This window comes from Indicator indicator, chromosome 18 (genome assembly GCF_027791375.1).
Source record: "Indicator indicator isolate 239-I01 chromosome 18, UM_Iind_1.1, whole genome shotgun sequence".
In the NCBI taxonomy this organism is placed as follows: Eukaryota; Metazoa; Chordata; class Aves; order Piciformes; family Indicatoridae; genus Indicator; species Indicator indicator.
In genome coordinates, this window is record NC_072027.1 from 19,482,557 (window position 1) to 19,497,141 (window position 14,585).

The following is a 14,585-nucleotide window of genomic DNA, read 5'->3' on the forward strand; positions in this document are numbered from 1 at the left end:
GAGGCAGGCACCCGCAAGTGCTCAGAGATCGGGGGCGGGTTGGATGCTCTCATCCTTCCCACCCCACCCCCATCCTGGGAAAACAAGGGGTTAAAAAAAAAAAGGTGCTCCTCTCATCCCTGCCTTTGCCCTACCCTGGCTGTCAGCAGAGCCCACCTGCCTGGAGAACTATAAAGCATCGAAGGTTAAAATGTTCCTCTGGACACTGGCCTCAGAAGCTCCTCTGCTCCCTGCCCTTCTTCTTCTCTCCATCCCCCCCTCCCTTACCCCCAAGCCTCACAGGTAGATCTCCCTCTTGGTGGTTTGGGAGGAGGGGGTAGTGGCCGGCTGGAAGTCCGAGGTCTGGGTGAGAGGAATTTCCTCCATGGGGGAGTCCTTGCAGGGCTCATGGCTACTACTGGAGAAGGCACTGTACGTGGGGAGCAGGCGGAGGTTGGCCATTTTGGTGCTGCGCTCTTCCGAGAGCCTGGGGCTGCCGTTGCCGACTTGCTCTTGGCTCCCTCTGTCTTGGTAAGGCACAAAAGTGGAGAGTTTGAGGGCGTTCTTGGGCCTGCGGCTGGGGGAGGACTGGCCTGGCATCCAGCAGGTGTCGGAGTGGCCGAACTCGGTGCACTCCCGGGTGCAGGTCCCAGTCATGGCTACATCGGGCAGGGGACGGAGATCTGCAGAGAGGAGGCGAGAAGGGCGTTAGGCACACGGGGGGGCACCGCCTGCTGCCCGCCATGGCAGCAGGGGAGAGCAGCCTCATGCACTCATGGGCACCTCCAGCCTGCCATGAACACCATTACACACACATGGGCACCTCCAGCCTGCCATGAACACCATTACACACACATGGGCACCTCCAGTCTGCCATGGCAGCAGGGGAGAGCAGCCTCACACACACATGGGCATCACCAGCCTGCCATGAACACCATTACACACACATGGGCACCTCCAGTCTGCCATGGCAGCAGGGGAGAGCAGCCTCACGCACACATGGGCACCTCCAGCCTGCCATGAACACCATTACACACACATGGGCACCTCCAGTCTGCCATGGCAGCAGGGGAGAGCAGCCTCACGCACACATGGGCACCTCCAGCCTGCCATGAACACCATTACACACACATGGGCACCTCCAGTCTGCCATGGCAGCAGGGGAGAGCAGCCTCACGCACACATGGGCACCTCCAGCCTGCCATGAACACCATTACACACACATGGGCACCTCCAGTCTGCCATGGCAGCAGGGGAGAGCAGCCTCACGCACACATGGGCACCTCCAGCCTGCCATGAACACCATTACACACACATGGGCACCTCCAGTCTGCCATGGCAGCAGGGGAGAGCAGCCTCACACACACATGGGCATCACCAGCCTGCCATGAACACCATTACACACACATGGGCACCTCCAGCCTGCCATGAACACCATTACACACACATGGGCACCTCCAGCCTGCCATGGCAGCAGGGGAGAGCAGCCTCACGCACACATGGGCACCTCCAGCCTGCCATGAACACCATTACACACACATGGGCACCTCCAGTCTGCCATGGCAGCAGGGGAGAGCAGCCTCACGCACACATGGGCACCTCCAGTCTGCCATGAACACCATTACACACACATGGGCACCTCCAGTCTGCCATGGCAGCAGGGGAGAGCAGCCTCACGCACACATGGGCATCACCAGCCTGCCATGAACACCATTACACACACATGGGCACCTCCAGTCTGCCATGGCAGCAGGGGAGAGCAGCCTCACGCACACATGGGCACCTCCAGCCTGCCATGAACACCATTACACACACATGGGCACCTCCAGCCTGCCATGGCAGCAGGGGAGAGCAGCCTCACGCACACATGGGCACCTCCAGCCTGCCATGAACACCATTACACACACATGGGCACCTCCAGTCTGCCATGGCAGCAGGGGAGAGCAGCCTCACGCACACATGGGCACCTCCAGTCTGCCATGAACACCATTACACACACATGGGCACCTCCAGTCTGCCATGGCAGCAGGGGAGAGCAGCCTCACGCACACATGGGCACCTCCAGCCTGCCATGAACACCATTACACACACATGGGCACCTCCAGTCTGCCATGGCAGCAGGGGAGAGCAGCCTCACGCACACATGGGCACCTCCAGCCTGCCATGAACACCATTACACACACATGGGCACCTCCAGTCTGCCATGGCAGCAGGGGAGAGCAGCCTCACGCACACATGGGCACCTCCAGCCTGCCATGAACACCATTACACACACATGGGCACCTCCAGTCTGCCATGGCAGCAGGGGAGAGCAGCCTCACGCACACATGGGCATCACCAGCCTGCCATGAACACCATTACACACACATGGGCACCTCCAGTCTGCCATGAACACCATTACACACACATGGGCACCTCCAGTCTGCCATGGCAGCAGGGGAGAGCAGCCTCACGCACACATGGGCACCTCCAGCCTGCCATGAACACCATTACACACACATGGGCACCTCCAGTCTGCCATGGCAGCAGGGGAGAGCAGCCTCACGCACACATGGGCACCTCCAGTCTGCCATGAACACCATTACACACACATGGGCACCTCCAGTCTGCCATGGCAGCAGGGGAGAGCAGCCTCACGCACACATGGGCATCACCAGCCTGCATGAACACCATTACACACACATGGGCACCTCCAGTCTGCCATGGCAGCAGGGGAGAGCAGCCTCACACACACATGGGCACCACCAACCTGCCATGGCAGGAGATGAGAACAGTCTCATGCACACATGGGCACCACCAGCCTGCCATGAACCTTGTTATACACAGGTGGGTACCACCAGCCTGCCATGAATATCGTTACACACACGTGGGCACCACCAGCCTTCCATGAACCTTGTTACACACAGATGGGCACCACCAGACTGCCATGAACCTTGTTACACAGAGATGGGCACCTCCAGTCTGCCATGGCAGCAGAAGAGAACAGCCTCACACACAGGTGGGCACCACCAGCCTGCCATGAACATCATTATACACACATGGGCACCACCTCCTGCCTGCCATGGCAGCAGGGGAGAACATCCTTACACACACACATGGGCACCACCAGGCTGCCATAAACCTTGTTACACACACATGGGCACCACCAGCCTTCCATGGCAGGAAGGGCACAGGCAGCTGAACCTGAGCAGATCCAGCCTATCTGCATCTTTCCATGGGGAGAGGGGAGAGCTGGGCATGTGGCAGTCAGGAAGCTGGACCTATGGTTGTCCAGGGAGATGGAACTATGGCTACCCATGGAGCTGGGCCCATGGCCATATAGGGAGCTGGATCCATGGCCATCCAGGAAGATGAACCTGTGGCTATCCAGGGAGCTGGAACCATGCTTGTCCAGGGAGGTGGAACAATAGCTACTAAGGAACTGGACCCACAGCCATGCAGGGACCTGGACTCATGGCCATCCAGGGAGCTGGACCCATAGCTACCCATGCAGTTGGACTCATGGCCATCCATGGAGTGGACCCATAACTCCCCATGGAGCTGGACCCATGGCCATCCATGGAGCTGGACTCATGGCCATCCTTGGAGCTGGACCCATATCTACCCATGGAGCTGGACCCATGGCCATCCATGGAGCTGGACTCATGGCCATCCTTGGAGCTGGACCCATAGCTACCCATGGAGCTGGATCTATGGCCATCCATGGAGTGGACCCATGGCCATCCATGGAGCTGGACCCATGGCCATCCATGGAGCTGGACTCATGGCCATCCATGGAGCTGGACCCATAGCTACCCATGGAGCTGGATCTATGGCCATCCATGGAGTGGACCCATGGCCATCCATGGAGCTGGACCCATGGCCATCCATGGAGCTGGATCTATGGCCATCCATGGAGCTGGACCCAAGGCCATCCATGGAGCTGGACTCATGGTCATCCATGGAGCTGGATCTATGGCCATCCATGGAGCTGGACCTATGGCCATATAGGGAGCTGGACCCACAGCTACCCATGGAGCTGGAAGGGGAACCCAAGGCTCCTTGGCAGCTAATTCCTCCCATCCAGGCTGGTAGCCCCAGCTCCTCATGGCTGAGCATCCTCATCCTCTCTGCTGTGGGTGCATGCAGAGAAGCAGGAGGCAGAGCACAGGGCAGAGCTCCCTCAGCCCACCCTCTCTGGGGATGAGCCTTGCACAGGAGGGGCTCCACAGTCTGGATCTGCACAGCAGGAGGCAGGTTGCCACCAGATTCATGGCATCACCTGGACCCTGCTAGGCTGCAGGAACCCGCTTGGCCCAGCACCTTTGGGCACTACTGCCAGCTTCATGGTGCAGAGGCAGGGAATTGCCCTAAACACAGCCAGGCTCTGCAGTGCCCAGAGGCACAACCCCAGCCCCTGAGCACCATTCTTGGGCAGCCCTGCCCTGCTCACCATCATTGGGCATGCCAGGCCACCTGCCAGCAGCCCCAAGCCCAGCCAGAAGTCCTCAGCATTAGGTTGGTCTCCCCTGGAGCCTGAGATCCCCAAGAGCAGTTGAAGACCACATGAACAACCCCCTGTGTACCTCCAGAGAGGGTGGACACCTCTGATACTCACAACTCCCTGTCCCAGGAGCACCCAAGCCTCTCTATGCACCAAAGACCTGCCCCTGGGGAAGTCAGGTGGCTGAGGGCATCACTAGCTGCCTGCTGCTGGCATAGCCAGGAAGCTCTGATCACCAGCTACACCACTTCACCCTCTGGAGTCCTCATGTACCAGTCACAACAAGGCCTTCTGGAGCCTTGGCCATATGTCCTTTACAAAGGGAGGATCTGTCACAAGTCTCCAGAGGCCCAAGCTTGGCACTTCCCTGCAGTGTGTCCCTCCAAGAGCCACACCAGGCGCAAGCCATTCCCTGCCATCTGCGCCAGCTTGGGCCACGACATAGCCCCACGACGCTGCCTGGCACACAGTCATTGCCCACTAGCACCAGCACCTGCTGCAGAACAAGCCTGGTGCTGATGCTGGGATGAAAGGAGGGGCTGGTGATGACCTTGAGGCTGTCCAGACATCCCTTCTGCTTCCCAGAAGTCCTCTCCATCTCTCCACCCAGGAGCTCGCACTGCACTGCTGGCACACAGCCCTGCCGGCTGATGGAGGCAGACACTAAGGAGCTCTGGGGACCTAAGGGGCTTTCACCAGCCCAGGGCATGCCCCATCCCACCAGACACGCAGTGGGACACCAAATGCCCTCCTCCCAGCAAAGGACAGCCCCGCTGGCACAGCCTCAGCCCTGGGAAGAAGCAAACCAGAGCCATTCACACTGCGCTGGGGGCTCTGCTCCTCCCCAGCACCACCCTCCTGCTGCCAGTGTGGGGCTCTTGGACACAGGACAGTCACCCTGGCACAGCTTCCACACACAGACAGCCCAGATGCAAGGAAGAAGGCTCCACACGATGCTGGGCACGGTTGGCAAGGGGCAGAAGTGAGGCTGGGCAGGGAAGAAGGGGCGAAGCCAGCAGCAAACCAGTGCATGAGCATCCTCTTGCCCTAACACAAGCCCCAGTGGCTGCAGCCTGAATCCTCAGCTCCTTGGAGGGGCTGAGACACCCCAGGATTCCCCCCTGGTTCCAGAGGAGCCGCAACTGGGAGCCACCCCCTGCGCCCCATCCCCTGGCACAGACGTCCAGCTGCCAGGGCCTGGCAGGAGCCCCAAGGACATACCTCAGTGCAGACCCCCTTCACAGCCTGCTCCGCTCAGGGGACTCTAATGAGGGGCAGAAAAAGGACGAGAGGGTCACATCATTGCACAGCCCCCACAGCCTCCAACACCCACCCTGAGCTTCCTCCTGGGCCCTTCAGCCTCTGCCAGCCCTCCCCGTGGCACCGTGCCCAGCCCCCTGGCACCCCTCTGCCACCTGTCTCCTTCAGGAGCCCCCTGGCCTCTCCTGGGGGTGCTTGGCCACCCCTGCTGACCTCTCCCTACTCTCTTCAGCCTTACCCTAACCTCCCTGGAGCCCACTGGCCCACCCTGCAGGACTCACAGGTGGCAAAGCTTGAAGCCACCTGGCTTGTGGCACCCCCGAGCCCCTCTGTGCAAGCGGCCTGGGGCTGGGCATCCCAGCACAGAACGGCTTGAGCTGGAAGGGATCTTGGAGAGCATCCAGTTCCAACCCCCCTGCCACGGGCAGGGACACCTCCTCCCAGGTAGGGACACACAGACACAGACACAGCCCAGCTGGAAGCCTGCTGAGGGACCAGGAATGGGCACACTGCAGAGTACCCAGGCACAGGGGACAGCCATGCAGGGTGCAAAAGCAGGAGCCCAAGCATCACAGGGTACAAGATGCCCTCACAGCTTGCCAGGGCCATGTCTTTGGGGTCATGCTCAGAGCAGCTGTCTTGGTTCCTGAGCAGGTGGGAAGCTGCCTCCTGCTTTTCCCCTAGCCACAGACAGAAAGCAAGCTGTGAAAGCAGAGGCAAGGCAGCTCAGTGGTCATCTCCACTCTGTGCAAGCAGGCTGGAGCCTGTGTCTTAGGTGATCCACCAGATCTGCCTCTCAGGACAGCAGGTGGCCACCAGCTTGGTCAGCTTGAGGTTGTCTGAATGTGTCTTTCACTTCTTCTGTTCAGGAGGCAATGTGGTAGAGATTTCCCCATGGGGCACTGGATGTGAGGAACAAGTTCTGCACCAGGAGGCTGCTGGAACACTGCAACAGGCTGCCCAGGGAGCTGGTTGAGGCTCCTTCCCTGGAGATGTTCAAGGTGAGGCTGGACAGGGCCCTGGGCAACCTGATCTAGTTGGGGGTGACCCTGCTGACTGTGGGGAGGTCGGACTGGATGACCTTTGGAGGTCCCTTCTGGCCCAGCCCCTTCTATGGTTGTCCTTCTCACTTCCAGAAGCCTCTTGGTGCTGAGTGCTCCCAGGCTGGGCAGTGGATGAGTGCCATCACTTCTCACCCTGGCAGGAGATGCTTTGCTGAGCCCATGGAGTGCACTGGCAGGACCCAAAGGGAAGCTGCTCTCCAAAAGCCACCAGTGAAGGAAGCTGTGGTGATTTCCTCCTGCCAAGGGCAGCTTAGAAACCTCGGGAGCAGGCAGGAACGTTGTGTTCAGGACCTTTTCTTCTGCTTTGCCCATTGTCTGCTCCTGGCACTCCAGGCTTTTTCCAGCATTGTCCCTTCCCTCTCAGGGAGCTGCTGGCACAGGAGCCCTGCTGCTGAAGGAGGCCATTATGTGCCACCAGCACAACCCAGCCTGCTTTGAGAGCCCGGGAAGGGGGCAGCCTGTGAGCCCTGAATAGCTCAGAGCAAACATGGACCTCTGGCCTAATTCTCACCACAGGCTTTGAGGTGCCACCAGACCAGCAGAAATCTTGCTTTTGGGGGTGATGCTGCTGGAAACTCAGCCCACAAAGTGCTTATTCCTGAGCAGCCCACACTGGTGAGGAGGCAGAGCCCCAGAGCTCACCTTGGGGTGGAGGTGCCCAGCTCAGCTTGCAAAGTGTGCTCAGGAGCTCAGCTCCCTCCTCCACTCCACTAGTGCAGATTTGGGGCTCTGGACCCCTGAGATGTGACCAAGCTCCCGGGTGGTGAAGAGGATGGCCACAAAGGGCAGGGAAATACTGGAACAGGGAAATACTGGAACAAGTTGTCCGGAGATGTGGTGGAGGTTCCATCCCTGGAGATAATCAAGGTTGGACTTGATGGAGCCCTGGGAAGCCTGATCCAGTTGGAGGTGTCCCTGCTGACTGCAGGGAGGTTGGACAGGATGGCCCTAGAAGGGTCCCTCCCAAGCCAATGCTTTGTGTGATCCCATGATTGATTCCATGATGATTCCATGATGTTTCCACGATTGATTCCATGATGATCCCATGATTGATTCCATGATGATCCCATGACTGATTCCATGATGATCCCATGATTCCATGCCCTCTCCATCACCTCTTTCCTCCACCACATCCTGGCCATGCAAACTCAAAGCTCTGGCTGTGCAGGTCCAGCCTTTCCCTGAGCTTCATCCTCTTGCTAAGTGCCTTCAAAGGGCTGCCCCACCCTGCCCATCAGCATTTCCATGCCAGAAGGTTGCACCTCACAGCTGCGAGGCTTCTTTGGGCATTCAGTCTTCCCAGAGCTTCCTGGCATCCTCTTGTCAGCTGCCTCAGGGCTCAGGAACCAATCCCGGGTAATAAAAGTCACCTCCCTTTGAACTTTGCAGATGAAAAGGGGGCACCGGTTGGGGCTTCCCACCCAGAGGAGGTCGGAGGAGGGGAAGCTTCTCTTCAGCCTGGCTCTGTTCTGATGCTGATTTGCCTCTCCTTTAATTGCAGGGTGATGAAGCACTGGAGCAGGCTGTCCAGAGAGGTGGTGGAGTCTCCTTCTCTGGAGAGATTCCAAACCCATCTGAGGGTGTTCCTGTGTGACCTCCTCTAGGTGACCCTGCCTTGGCAGGGGGGAGTTGGGCTCCATGGTTTCCAGAGGTCCCTTCCAACCCCTACCACTCTGTGATTCTGTGATTCTGTCCTCCTCTCCTGACAGCCAGGACACCTCTGCTCTAGGTGAAGGACACTGTGCCAGGGCTGTCTCCTCTGGGAAGAGGCCCACGTTGGTGCTGCTGCTTCTAATTCTTCCTCTCTATTCCCATCCCCATGCAGGGCAGGAGCTCATCCTGATGAGCCACTTGCAAGGGCTCCTCTAAGAGCATCCTTGCTCTTAGAGGGGGGATTTGCACAGTGCTGCTGAGTACTGAGGCAGGAGACAACAGCAGACAGCCCCTTGCAGCAGGCACCTCCACCTCCTGCAGCAGGCACCTCCACCTCCTGCAGCAGATGTGCAGGGCTTCACTGGGCCACTGCAAGCCAGGTAGCTCCAAGCAGAGAACCTCAACCTTCAACCTCAACCATTGTTAGGATCTTTTTGCCACTATCTGCATCATCCCCAGCCTGGTTTGGCTCTCCCCAGCCTCCTGTTTTCATCAGACACCAGCACGTGGTGCACAGTGCTGGGGGAGCAGGGCTGGTGATGCAGCACAGGAGGGCAGATCGTGGGGGGGAGGTTGGGAGGTGGTGGAGCAGCTCTGGGAGGGAAGAGCTGTGGGGATGTGACACAGCAGAGCACACAGCAGTGGATGCAGAGAAGCCTGGAAGGGGTGGGGGAGAAGGGAAGCACAGCATGCTAGGATGGACTGGGGAAGGAAGGAATGGGGACTGTGATGGTGTGGAGAGAGCAGCCGGGAGGCAAAGCAGCAGAGCAGAAAGAGTCAGCTTCCCTGGCACGGATTCCAACCAGCCCACAAGCACTGCACCTCCTCTAGGCAGGGGGCAGAAGGATGGAGCACACCCTGTGGTGCCAGCTGAGGGCTGCAGGGCAAGGAGTCTCCTCCCAGATGCCTGCCAAAGATGCACAGCTTCCAGCACAGACAGCTTTGCCACTTTACTGCCCTGCTTTGGACACCTGGCAAAGTCCCTTCAGCCACACTGAGCCCTCAGGGCTCTGCAGAGCACTCCTGGGTCATCCTTCATGGTGGTGACCACCCATGACCACATCCCATCATCACTGTCCTCCCTGCATACCCCTACAGCAGCCATGAGATGGGAACAACATCCTCAGGGCTGCTCTTCCCAACAGCTCCCTTCCCACAGCACAGCTCCTGAGGGCAGGCACCAGGCCTGCTCCACCACAGCTTATGGTGGTGTCATCCTGCACCATCATAGCCCTCAGCACCAGGCCTGCTCCACCACAGCTTATGGTGGTGTCATCCTGCACCATCATAGCCCTCAGCACCAGGCCTGCTCCACCACAGCTTATGGTGGTGTCATCCTGCACCATCATAGCCCTCAGCACCAGGCCTGCTCCACCACAGCTTATGGTGGTGTCCTTCTGCACCATCACAGCTTCTAGTACCATTCCCTACTTTACCACAGCTTACTGGTACTGTTCTCCTGCATCATCATCCCCCTCCAGGCACCATCCCACCCTCCAGGCACCATGCCTTCCTCCAGGCACTATCCCTTCCTCCACCACAGCTTCCTGGTGCCATCCTTCTGCACCATGCCTTCCTCCAGGCACCATCCCCTCCTTCACCACAGCTTCCTGGTGCCATCCCTCCCTCCAGGCACCATCCCTCCCCCCAGGCACCATTCCTTCCTCCACCACAGCTTCCTGGTGCCATCCCTCCCCCCAGGCACCGCTGCCGCTCCCTGGCACCGCTGGCAGGTGCCACTCTCCCGTGCCACTCTTCCCTGCAGGTGCCAGTCCCCTGCAGCGTGACTCCCTCAGGTACAGCCCCCCTGCCACTCCCCTCCCTGCAGGTGCCATGCCCCCCGGCGCAGGTGCCCCAGGTGCCCCTCTGCCTGGCGCTGCTCTCTGCAGGCTCCGCTCCCCCGCGGCGCCGCTCCCGGGGAGCCCCCTTCCCCCCACGGCGCTGCTGCCTGCAGGGACTGCCTCCCCCACGGTGCCACGGCCTCCAGGTGCCATGTTCTGAGCTGCTGCTCCCTCCAGGTATTGCCTCCCTGCCGCTGCTGCTTTCCCTGCAGGCGCTGACGCTCTGCTGCTGCCGTCTCCTCCAGGTGCCAGGGCTGACAGCGCTCTTCCCTCCGGATCCCTCCCCCCTGCGGGGCTCTTGTTGTGCCAGGGCCTGCTGCCTCCTCTCTGCACCCTGAGAGTGCAGCTCTTTGGGAAGAGAGCCCCAACCGTCCCCTGTCCTGCACCATTGCTTTGCTATTCTCTTGTCTAGTCCATTCCATTCCACTCCGTTCCACTCCAGTCTAGTCTATTCCATTCTATTTTATTCCAGTCCAGTTCAGCCCAGTCCAATTTGACTCTGTTCCATTCTATTCCACTCCATTCTAGTCCATTCCACTCCATCTCATTCTCCTCTATTTTATTCCATTCCATTCCAGTCTAGCCTATTCCATTCTATTTAATTCCAGTCCAGTCCAGTCCAGTTTGATTCTATTCCATTCTATTCCACTCCATTCCATTCCACTCCATCTCATTCTCCTCTATTTTATTCCATTCCACTCCATTCCATTCCAGTCTAGTCTTTTCCATTCTATTTTATGCCATTCCAGTCCAGTCCAGTCCATTCCAGTCCAATTCTATTCCATTCCACTCCATTCCATTCCATTCCATTCCATTCCATTCCATTCCATTCCATTCCATTCCATTCCACTCCATTTCATTCATTCTTTATTCCATTCAATTCCATCCTATCCTATCCTATCCTATCCCATCCTATCCTATCCTATCCTATCCTATCCTATCCTATCCTATCCTATCCCATCCTATCCTATCCCATCCTATCCTATCCCATTCCAGTCTACTCTCCTCTATCCTAGTCTACCCAACTGCTCTACTCTACCCAACAATACTCTACTCAATCTTACTACTATGCTATCCCATCCATTCCCACCACATCCCATCCCATCCTCTCCCATCCCACCACATCCCATCTCACCACATCCCATCCCATTCTACTTCTACGTCAGCAATGGTGTGGCCAGCAGGAGCAGGACAGGGATTGTTCCCCTGGACTGGGCATTAGGGAAGCCACAGCTTGAGTGCTGGGTTCAGTTTGGGGCTCCTCACTGCAAGAAGGACATTGAGGAGCTGGAGAAGGTCCAGAGAAGGGCAAGGAAGTTGGGGAAGGGTCTGAAGAAGAGGGCTGGGGAGGAGCAGCTGAGGGAGCTGGGGGTGTGCAGTGTGGAGAAGAGAAGGCTGAGGGAGACCTCATTGCTCCCTGACAGGAGGCTGGTGCCCAGGGTGGGTTGGGCTCTGCTCCCAAGGAACAAGCAACAGGACAAGAGGAAAAAGCCTCAGGTTGCTCCAGGGGAGATTTAGATTGGACATGAGGAACAGTTTCTTCCCCAAAAGGGTTGTCAAGTCCTGGCCCAGGCTGCCCAGGGCAGTGGTGGAGTCTCCATCCCTGGAGGGGTTTTAAAGCCTTGGAGCTGTGGTGCTGAGGGCCAGGGTTTGGTGGTGCCCTGGCAGTGCTGGGGTAAGGCTGGGACCTGATCTTCAAGGTCTCTTCCAACCAAAACCATTCTGTGATTCCATTCTATCCTATCCTATCCTATCCTATCCTATCCTATCCTATCCTATCCTATCCTATCCTATCCTATCCTATCCTATCCTATCCTATCCTATCCTATCCTATCCTATCCTATCTACCTATCCTATCCTACCTATCCTATCCTATCTATCTATCCTATCTATCCTATCCTATCTATCCTATCTATCTATCTATCTATTCTATTCTATTCTATTCTATTCTATTCTATTCTATTCTATTCTATTCTATTCTATTCTATTCTATTCTATTCTATTCTATTCTATTCTATTCTATTCTATTCTATTCTATTCTATTCTATTCTATTCTACTCCCTTTGCATTCCAGCAGCACTGGAACAAGTGCCTTGCACCATCCCACCCCTGACTCACCCCTCTCCATCCCCTGCCTTGCAGCAGTGTGCCTGACCCAGCAGCCTAGAGAAGTCTCCCCTTGCCCCCCCATTAGCAGTAAGAGATGTTCCCCACCTGGCCAGCTCAGTGAGGGCTTCCCTTGGTGCACAGGAGCTCAGTGGCTCCTTTCCAACACATCTTCCCCTTTCAGAAGGGCTTGTGGGGGAGGAGAGCTGTGCTGGAGGGAGTTGTGATCTCCTTTGTCCCCCTCTGCTCGGCACTGGGTTGAGTTTTGGGCCCTTTGCTACAAGGAGGACATTGAAGTGCTGGAGAAGGTCCAGAGAAGGGTGTGGAACATGGTGTGGAGCAGCTCAGACACAAAGTCTCCCTTCAGGGTGCCCAGATGAGGTGGGCAGGGCCTGGGTGTCATCCCCAGCAGGCAATGTCCCTCCTGCAGACTCTGGGCCCAGAGCAGGCAGCTCAGCTTTTGCAGCTCCCCAGCCCATCTCCTTCCTGGCCCCTGCCTCCTACATGAGCTGTGGGGCTGAGCAGAGCCCTCTGCCCCCTGAGCAGCAGGAGCAGCACCCCAGTGTCCCTCTGCAGCCCACCCCCACAGCCCTGCTCCAGAGATGGGCTGGGAGCACAGAGCCCAGAGCTCCCCACAGACCACCTCAGCCCTGCTTTGTGCCAAGGCTGAGCTAATGCCAGCCCTGCAACACCCAGGCAGAGGGTCTGTGGGGGCACTCCTAGCACTCCAGCACTCTAACAGCCTGCTTCAAGGACCAGCTCTAGCACAGCACCCAGGTAGGTGGCTTTCAAACTTACCAACAGTGCTGCAGCAGCAGGACAGCTGGCTTCTGGTGTCCTGAGCCTGACCCAATGCTGCCCAGCAAGGGGCACACTGCAGCTCAGAGCCACACCTGCAGCTCCAGGGGCAGTAAGGAGCAGCACACCCCCTCCCCCTTTACAACAGACACTGAGAAGGAGTTCAGGCTTTAGAAGGATCCTTTCAGACCTGCCAAGGTCAGAGGAGGAGAGGTGCCCTTGCCTCCTCCTCTCCTTGCCTAGCAACTCAGATCTGATGCAAATGAAGAAGTCTCCCTAGACTCAGGTGATAGAAGGAGAGGAAATGGACTGAAGCTGGGCCAGGGGAGGGCAGAATCCATGGCTCTGGACAATCCCCATGGCTCTGGATAATGCCCATGGCTCTGGATGATGTCCATAGCTCTGGGTACTGACCATAGCTCAGGATAATGTCCATGGCTCTGGATAATGTTCATGGCTGTGGATAATGTCCATGGCTCTGGATAATGTCCATGGCTCTGGATAATGTTCATGGCTGTGGATAATCTTCATGGCTGTGGATAATGTCCATGGCTCTGGATAATGTCCATGGCTCTGGATAATGTTCATGGCTCTGGATAATGTCCATGGCTCTGGATAATGTTCATGGCTCTGGATAATGTCCATAGCTCTGGATAATGTCCATGGCTCTGGATAATGTCCATAGCTCTGGATAATGTTCATGGCTGTGGATAATGTTCATGGCTCTGGATAATGTCCATGGCTCTGGATAATGACCATGGCTCTGGATAATGTCCATGGCTCTGGATAATGTTCATGGCTCTGGATAATGTCCATGGCTGTGGATAATGTTCATGGCTGTGGATAATGTCCATGGCTCTGGATAATGTCCATAGCTCTGGATAATGTTCATGGCTGTGGATAATGTTCATGGCTGTGGATAATGTCCATGGCTCTGGATAATGTTCATGGCTCTGGATAATGTCCATGGCTGTGGATAATGTTCATGGCTGTGGATAATGTCCATGGCTCTGGATAATGTCCATAGCTCTGGCTAATGTTCATGGCTGTGGATAATGTTCATGGCTCTGGATAATGTCCATGGCTCTGGATAATGACCATGGCTCTGGATAATGTCCATGGCTCTGGATAATGTTCATGGCTCTGGATAATGTCCATGGCTGTGGATAATGTTCATGGCTGTGGATAATGTCCATGGCTCTGGATAATGTCCATGGCTCTGGATAATGTCCATGGCTGTGGATAATGTTCATGGCTGTGGATAATGTTCATGGCTCTGGATAATGTCCATGGCTCTGGATAATGTCCATAGCTCTGGATAATGTCCATGGCTCTGGATAATGTTCATGGCTGTGGATAATGTTCATGGCTCTGGATAATGTTCATGGCTCTGGATAATGA

The 14,585-nt window shown here is 56.9% G+C and overlaps 1 protein-coding gene across 1 annotated transcript in view; it reads right to left on the reverse strand.

Annotated features, from left to right (window-relative positions):
- Positions 1 to 276: 276 nt before the first annotated feature.
- The window catches only part of PCDH1 (protocadherin 1), an 87,520-nt gene continuing 73,211 nt past the window's right edge, over positions 277 to 14,585 (reverse strand). Inside the window, exon 5 of the mRNA XM_054389212.1 lies at positions 277 to 662. Coding sequence (XP_054245187.1) covers positions 277 to 662 — 386 coding nt within the window. The remainder of the gene's footprint in view (positions 663 to 14,585) is intronic.